Below are 9051 nucleotides of genomic sequence, written 5' to 3' on the forward strand. Positions count from 1 at the left end.
AACAAAACCTCACAATTTTGAAAAAAAAAAAATACATTTTTACTACTAGTTTTAACTAAATATCATAATTGTAAAAGGCAAAAGCAAATCTTTGACACAGATTCTCTTTGTGGCGTACTGAGAAAACCAAACATAACCATCATCAAAGTGACAGAGAAATAAACGTCCTATGGGGTATATTTCTGTAGTTTCTTTTCATACGTCTGTCAGAGTTTTGCATGAAAATTAACAATTATTGTACCGTATCTTCACGACCATAAGGCGCACTGTATAAAAGGCACAGTTTCAGTTATGGGTGCTATATCTGTATTTAACACGTACATAAGGTGCACCGTATTATTAACATAATAACATACAGTAAAAAATGACAACGGTATTAAAACAGTGACTATCGACACATTTATTGAACAAAATATTCATTCTTCCGCCACAAAACCATCAGTTTTCATCTTCTGTATCTGAATTAAACAGCTGCGCTATTTCAGTGTCCAACATCCCAAATTCCTCTTCTTCATCATCTGAATCAGACTCACCGACCAGTTCCACAAGTTCTTACAATACATAAAGACGGTATCATAGCCCATGCATCTACAATCCACCCGCATATGGTGGCATAACTTGCCCGCTTCATAGTCTTTGTGAAGGAGTGTTCGCCTTCCATCATCCAGCGCTCTGTCCGTTTCCGTGGCAGCCGAGAACCACGGTGAACGACGACTTCTCGTGCCCTGTTGTGCGTATCGCCACCGTGCTGGTCCCTTTTTTCTCCACTTTGTGGGTCAAAGGGATGTCAAAAGTCAGAGGGATCTCATCCATGTTGGTGATGTGTCTGAGCGCGGTTATCTTGTCACAGCAGTAGGTGCGGAAGATGGCCGCCCTCTCCTGGTAATCCGTGGGCAGCCGCTGCGCAACAGTTGTCCTTGCGCGTATGGAGAGATGCCGCCTCCTAATAAAGCGAAAACACCAAGACAGACCTCCTTGGACGTGCCCAATGTCCATTTCTTCAGCAATCACTTTGGCCTTTTGTCGAATGGTGACAGTAGAGACGCCCCTTCCAGTTGTTCAATGTTCCACAACCAACTGTTCCACTTGGTCTTCCAACTCGGGCCTACCTTGCTTTGTTCCCGCGGAAACTCAGCTTCGTCTTCCTCACTTGGCACAGTTCACTTTCTAGTTTTCATGGACCCCACTATACTATGCAATATGTACTGTAATTTCTGGACTATAAGCCGCTACTTTTTTTCTAAACTTTAAACAATGCGGCTTATTCTATCATGGACTCATTTACATTTAAATGTCTTGCAGCTGCTCGATTGCCATTTTCAGCTGCATATTCGATGGCCTGCAGTTTAAAGTAAGCCTCATACGCGGGTCGCTTGTTGCATTTTAGGGGGTCCTTACTGAATCGATGGGCGGAGCGTTTACCCTAGTGCACCCACCAAAAGCACACAGCAGATTTTGGAACTTAGTCCACACACAAGTCGCACCATATTATAAGCCACACCGTCGATTTTTGAGAAAATCTCAGTGTTTTAGGTGTGCCTTATAGTCGTGAAAATAAAGTAGATGACAAAAGAATAGAACTTATATGTTCCCTTTTGTTTGGCCCAGATTGAAATCATTTAAGCTGAACTGGCCTGTGTTAGGAATTTTCTCACAAGCTGATGACCCTTGTGTAGGGACAAAGTGGAACCGTAACAAACCCAAACGAGGACAGGCATGTTGTTTGACCAAGCATGATCATTTCTGTCAAATAAAATAGACACATGCACAGAAATAAAGGGTGGTATAAATCATTGACAAGCTTTTACTGCAGTCTAGGGCACAAACACCAGTTGTGGGTGCGGCGCTTCCTGGGTTGATGGCAAACTGGTGTGAGACAACGACTAGAGACCAACTGGAAAAAAAAGACGGGATTGAAGTAATGATTAAATCTCTGGAAGTAGCATCAGGTGACATCAGAATTCATTAAACTGGCTTCAATAAGGCAAGCCAGCAATTCGAGATTCAGTCAATACATCCAAAATAAATTGATCTATAACTGCTAAAGAGACACTGGCATTCCTGTGCTAAAGATTACTCACAGTTGCTTTTCTTGTAACATTCCATATGTAGTGAGTCGATGTTGCTCCCAAACGAAGAAAAGAAGATTCTCCGTCTGGAGGCCGGAGAAGAGTTGGACAAAGCAGCTAACTGGCGGACAGATGGGGATGTGGGAAGGAAAGGAGGTGGGGTAGTGACTGGAGTGTTCAGAGACGTATGTTTCCATTAGTTCATGAAGAGCTTAGAGCTCACCAGAGCATGTTTGACTCATTGAAATTATAACTGGTGAGAAATGTTTCAAAAAGGTGGTCAAGAATGATGTCACACAGTTACGATTAACCTGTGAAACCACTCACAAGCCGTGACCTTGTTTGAAGGCTTCCAAGTTAAATGCATCAAGTGCTCATAAAACATTCAGCTCGTTTAGAGAGAAGACAATAAAATACAGCAGTAAAGAGTTCTGGGAAGATAGTGTAGATTATAGCTGAGGAGTGTCTCTTGACGGTCATCTACTCCGTCATTCCCAGTACAACGAGGCCTTCATAACTGGAAATCTGCTAGAGGCTTAAAAGGTAGGCGTGACTATACCGGGCATCGAGGTCTGAAGGAGTATTTCACGATTTCATGGGAAATGGAGTTGAAACCCAGAACCATGTAATGTCACAGGACCTCTACAAATTCACAAGCATAAACAAGCTGGTAAAGCTTATGCTGTTACTATGTTATTGATATGTTATTATTATTATGTAAGCTACTAAGTGAACCAGAGCAGAAATTGATGTGAGAAATAAGAAATCTTAAATTACATCATAGTTGGGGAAAAACGAGGAAGACATTTGACTGCCGCAGGCCAGACCTAGCAGTCATACACCAACATTTCCCTCCCGGTTTTCCCTCTTTGTTGGTTGTATTATTTAACAAGCTCAGCACTGTCTCCTTTGTGTAAAGAAGCAGATAATTGTCGAAACAGCATTTATGCCTTGTATTGTTATTGTTGGCACAGTTTGAGCTCTTCAGAAGTGGTCTCATCTTTCCTCTCATTGGTTCCCAATAGTGCTTTTTGAGGGGTGGATGTGGGGTCAGCTTACCAGAATAACACAGTTTGGGAAGAGAAGGGTCCATGAAATCTGAGAGAAACCAGTATTGTTACTGGCCAGGGTGTTAAAACCCAGATTTGGGCTTGTCAAAGCACTCTGGGCTATGGTTTCAGCTTTGTGTCAGTACCGAAATAGCATTTACTCCTCTTGGCCAAATTAGCTGTTCCCAAAATTAAGAACTGATTGCAAGAATATAATTTTGCTGTTGATGGGTAGAGTTACCAATGTAACCTAATGAACCTTCATCAGAAGAGTTAAAAAAATTAAACAGCTAAACAATCTAGCTTTATGAACGCAGCTAGGAGAGGTTTTAAAAGGTCTACAAAGTCAAACCTGAGCATGAAAATGTGTACGAAGTGTAATATTGCTCATATATACAGTAACTTTTGCTTGGGGTGTATGGGACAATGACAGTAACCCTGAAAGTGATAAAGTAGTTAAGATGATGAGTTCTGTTTTCCCATTATGCCCCACCCTCTTGATTTTGGTCCAAGCTGATTAAAAATATGAATTTATCACTGTACAACTGTGATTAGAGCTATATGGGTCACACCAGATGACCCAGTACGTCAAACCAACTTGCTAGGCAAGGTAGCCTAGGGTTGTTTGTGGTTGTCCAAGAGGAATGACGTTAAATATCCTCTGCCTCCCTCTGCTGGCATTAATGGCATCTATGTTGACAAAGGCTGTGCTTCTCCTGATCACTGATATAAAGAACTAGGCTAGAACTAGAACTAGACTGTGCAGTTGGAATCTGGAGCCGCAACAAACCTTAGTTCCTGACTTTCACCTTAGACAGAGACTTTAAAACAGCACAAACATGTTTCCTTCAGTGTAAATGCCATATTTGGACCAACATTATTTTGGCTAGATATGAAGTTCATGACACCGGCAGGGGGTGGGATATCACTGTCTTGGATTATTATTGGGCTTGTTATTATTACACTTCTTTTTATCTACCAACAGGTGAAGCTAGCAGATTGTCTGTGACAGAAATCTGTTCTGTATTTTTTTTTAAAAAACAGGCAAATGGAACAAAAAGGTATATAGTTTATTACTATGATGAAAGAGGCAATGGGAGGCAGACAGCAAAGACAGATAAACTCCAAAAAATGATAAAAGCAAGACTTTTAACTTTTAACTGCTTCTCTTTACATCTCTAAAATATGACTTTTGGTAGCTCAGCTCTCCTGCATCTGGGACGTCTTCCATGCTCTTGTTGAACCTTCTCCGACAATACTCCACATTCCATACAAAAATGCTGATCAAACATAAAGTGTACCTTTGCTTCTCCAACATGAAATGTGCTTTTTCTCAGTCCTGCCTGAATAGAGAGAAGAAGAAAATGTAAGTATTTTCCAAGCAATATCATAATAACAGTGATATGTTCAGCCTTTCATCTCCTCCTACATTATCTCCTCCACTTTAGCAGTTAGATTATTGTCACTTTTCATTTATTGATGCTCACAGCATGACAATGCTGGCCTTACAACCTCAATAAGTTCACTGAGGGACATTTTATTGTCTATCTAATATAACATGAATCAAATATTAAGGACTCAAGGAAAAGTCCTTCCAAGGGTTTTCACAATACATGAGAGTCCAGTGATGCTATACTGACTTTTCCCATGAACACTTACTGCAGTCACTGTAGAATGTCAGCCAACCTCTCGTGGTAGTACTCATAGTTTTCTTTGCAATCTGCCCAGAGGTTCAGTGGCTGATCCTCATTCTCTACAAAAGTGTCCCAGGTGTAAGAGAAGTCCAGAGGCTTCATCACTCTGATCTTGCAGCCAGCAATGTGTAGAGCTTTCAGTCCAGCCTGGATCTCTGCTTCCTCCCACTCAAATAAACGAGCAGCAAAGATGCTCAACTTAATGTTTCTCCTGGCCTTTAATGCTTCAGCCATCTTTGCTGCACAAGCACAGCAAGGACTGGAAGACATATACCTGATAGGAAAGACAAAACCATGATTTTTACCATGACTTTTCTTCTAATTTCTGTTAAAAATTCATTCTAATACAGCGCCCATAACGTTTTTGTACCAGGGATTGACAAATTGGAAGTAGGGGTGAGGTGTTCTGATAACTAAAATTTGCTTTGGAGCCATACTCAATTTTATTTTTTTCAAAATCTTTTTACAGGCTTGTCTTTAGGTGCAGTGTGATTTGTTACAATGTGGTGAAGCAGTTTTGAGATGTTTTCGGCTTCCTAAGGTAGCAGGAGACTAGCAGACTAGTTATGCTTATTCTTGTGTAGTTTTTCAGCCCCCCTGTATTCATTTACAGGGGGGCAGAATCTCCTCTCCTCTCCTCTCCTCCTTTTAGCTCATAATAAGGTTTATTACCAGTCCATCCAAATGATTTTCCATTTAGCGTCACAAGTGTTTTAATTGTTTTTAGACATGGAGAGAAGGTTTTTGATACATCAAAAGCACACACGAGCACATCTCACCACCCTTCTATCTTTGTGGGGATGACCCCTAACCTTACCCTACCCTTAAAAACATAATACATTTCCCAGCTCCTCACCCTAGCCTCATCTATTCCATCTACCCCCTCAAGCCCGACACTAACCTAAACCAAAGTCTGACCTCAACCTTATAGCTATGTCTTAACCCTCAAAAAAATCCTTTGAAATTGTTGGACACAGAAAAATATACCCACTTTGCAATCAAGGCCCCACTATGCTATGCAATATGTACTGTAATTTCTGGACTATAAGCCGCTACTTTTTTTCTAAACTTTAAACAATGCGGCTTATTCTATGGTGCGGCTTATTTATGTTTTTTTCGTGGCACACTATCACAACTATTGTGAATCAGTCATTTTTACTAACCCTCATCAACATGGAAAATACTAGAAGAAAAGCATATGATGCGGCTTTTAAGTTAAAAGCGATCACTCTGGCGGTAGAAGAAGGAAATCGAGCTGCCGCGCGTAATCTTGGCATACATTACGGTAATCAATGGCAAGAAGGTGGAGACGCCCGCCTGAAGAACTGATCCAAAGCAAAAAGACGACAAAAGTTTTTAGACATAAACGTAGCAGGTGGCCCGAGCTTGAAAACGTTCTGGAAGACTGGGTCAACACACAGAGTGCAGGCGGCCGCGGTGTTTCCGCTGTACAAATCAGACGGAAGGCAAAAGCAATCGCTACCGCAATGAAAATAGAAGATTTTAGAGGTGGGCCATTGGGGAGTTTTAGATTGTTCATTGTTTGAGTAAAAAAGCATAAACAACGTAATTTGTGTGTAGCTGATACAAACATATATTTCAAGGTAGCTGCATTACAGACACCGTTAAGGAAAAAAATCATTTACCGGTACAATATATTTATGTTGCTAAGAGGATTAAATGAAAAGAAAAGTTAAAAAATCCTGACGTGATGAAAATTGGATTTAAGGTCTCTGTATAAACATACAAGTAAAAAGAATGGCTGTTGCTTCTTACCTGTCTGTTTGTCACTCGTCAGAGACTCGCCTCTTACGGTAATAAAAACATCTACTGGTACTGAATGTTTTTAAACTAATTTTTCATATTACTACGTGGGATACCTGTGGCTTAAAATCCGGTGCGGCTTGTATAAGTACAAAATTAATTTTCTTTCTAAAATTAGATTATGCGGCTTTTAATCAGGTGCACTCTGTAGTCCAGAAATGACGGTAGTAAAGGTGTGTGTGTGTGTGTGTGTGTGTGTGTGTGTGTGTGTTGAGTTTCAAGACAGCTTTATCAATGGATCACAGATCCATTGGAAATATTAATGACTGCATATGCAAAAAGACAACCTTGTGCGTTTATGTGTGTGTGTGAGATTTGAGATTGCTGGAGAGTCTAAATCAATGTTTCCACTGCATCCACATCCAAGGTTTTTGTTCATGTACATCCTTTTAATTTAGCTTTTGAACTGTAAACGTTAATATTAGCAAGTAAAGGGAATAAACTTGGCATTAAGTCGTGCTTGTCTGTTCTGGGTTAATGTGAAAAGATAGCGACAAGATTTTGTGCACTAGGGAGGACTGGCATCAACTTTTAACTGTTAGATGAAGAAAGCAGTTCTAAATTTATGAAGATGAATTTATATGATAAATATAAAACACAGAGACTATAAACATACCTGTGTGTTTTTGTTTTGACAATTAATAATGTGACACATTTAAAATTGCCTAATGATTTGTATATTCTTCAGGGAACATTGGAGCGGTTTAAACTTCCACCTACATCACAAGATGTTTACATTTTCACTACAAACAGTGGTCTTATTTTACTAGAACTAGTTACTAGGAAACTGCAGACTGACACAAACGAGCAGAGGATGCTGGCATCTGATACTTGTATTTATACTGGTGGAACATCTTGGTAAAGCCCCTTTCAAACTGGCCAATTCATCCATTTAAACCCATTTTGTTTCATATCGCCTATGCACCCCATCGTCTGCTGCAGAAAAACCCAGGTCTTCTCCCAATTGGAACAGCCCCAAATTCTAGTTTTAAACGGGTGAACCTGAGTGTAAGTGACGTGTATCACCCACTAATTTTTACATGAAGAGGGTATGAGAGGGGTATGTACCAGGTCACTGTGTACTTGAGGGCGGGGTCGTAATGTGGCAGACACTGTGTGAAGAAGGCCTCCTCAGCATGTGAACCAGTATGCTCATCCTCTAAATATCCCCTCTGTAGCCCCTCATCGGCTTTCCCCGTGTCCACCAGGTAGCAAAGAAAGGTCTTGTTCCGTCCCGAAGAGTATTCTACATTCTTGAACTGAAACTGAAAGACCAGCGGGTCAATCCGGTCCCTGTAAGGAAAGCAAAGAAATAAAGTAACAAAGTCTGTTTTTATAAACTAAGAAGTGTTCAAGTCAAAGAAAGAAACATTTGCAAAATTATTAATATTGTTACTCAGACGAAAGGCTGAGAAAAACTGTCCAATCCTTTATCATTATTTGATGACTAGAAAAGGGTCATCTAATGATGATATTTCATAAATGCTTTCAGATTGTTTATAGAAGGAATCATTTTTATTCCTTCCTTGTGTCAGTGAAAACACTCCAAGCAAACACTTCTTTGTCTCAATTTCTAGCTGAATGGTTAAAATATTGCATTAATCTGTGTGCAAAGATGACATCATCTGACACCTAGCTATGTGCTAAGAACCAGATTTGAAATTGAGGTTAACCTCTCTTGTTCACCTCTAAGAGCCCAGGGCCAATATTTATAAAGAATCCTAATTAAAAAGTAAAAAGTAATTCACCACCACAGTTTACGGGAGTCTGTGGTTAAAGCTAATGTTATTATCACTTCATTAAAATGGAAAACTCGAACTTGAACTTTGAAATGCTGCCTCTTTATTTGGAATTATTAGCAGCACCATCAATACTGTGATGTTTTACTTTAACTTCAATAATTGCACAGGGAGCCAGCAAGTGGTCAAGCTCCTCCTGGCCTGGATAGCTACTCCCACCCAACATTAGGTGAGTCAGCAGTTGAGGTAGTTCTGACTGAACATCTGTGATGTGGAGTGTCTTAACCTCTGGGTTGTCATTCCCATTGCTAAAGTCAAGCATATTTGCATATAGAAAGAATAGTAGCATAATTTAGAAAGCAGGTGAAAGAGACATACCCCGTGATTATTTCAAAAGGAGGTAGTTCCATTGGCTCAACTTGAAAATCTCCATTTCGACCATTCTGACCAGCGTCATTGGGGGCAACTGCTTCAGCTGCTGAGGCATCTGCTTCATCATTATTTCCCCCATTTTTGACCTCCTTTTTTATTTCAGTTGGCTCATTGTTCTTCTTCTCTTTTCTCCTCATCACTGGGCGACCTTTGTCAGCCATGGTTCATAAGCTAATTCTGAGACGAACTCTATGGACCCGAGGTGACTGAACAGAAGGCAAACTGAAATAGAGAGAAAGAGATA

At 40.3% G+C, this 9051-nt stretch overlaps 1 protein-coding gene across 2 annotated transcripts; it reads right to left on the reverse strand.

Annotated features, from left to right (window-relative positions):
- Positions 1-1717: 1717 nt before the first annotated feature.
- Positions 1718-9051, reverse strand: apobec2a (apolipoprotein B mRNA editing enzyme, catalytic polypeptide-like 2a). Of its 2 annotated transcripts, XR_008949910.1 has the most exons (6): positions 8754-9051; positions 7705-7929; positions 4778-5086; positions 4420-4461; positions 2082-2190; positions 1718-1894 (listed from the first exon to the last, which is right to left on the reverse strand). XR_008949910.1 is itself a non-coding variant. In XM_057028870.1 (4 exons), exons 1-3 carry the CDS (start codon positions 8966-8968, stop codon positions 4783-4785), a joined length of 744 nt encoding a protein of 247 aa, XP_056884850.1. In that variant the 5' UTR covers positions 8969-9049; the 3' UTR covers positions 4170-4461; positions 4778-4782. The 2 variants fall into 2 exon arrangements, 1 of the variants encoding a protein (XP_056884850.1); XM_057028870.1 differs by lacking the exons at positions 1718-1894; positions 2082-2190 and having other exon boundaries at positions 4170-4461; positions 8754-9049.

This window comes from Takifugu flavidus, chromosome 4 (assembly GCF_003711565.1).
Source record: "Takifugu flavidus isolate HTHZ2018 chromosome 4, ASM371156v2, whole genome shotgun sequence".
NCBI lineage: Eukaryota > Metazoa > Chordata > Actinopteri > Tetraodontiformes > Tetraodontidae > Takifugu > Takifugu flavidus.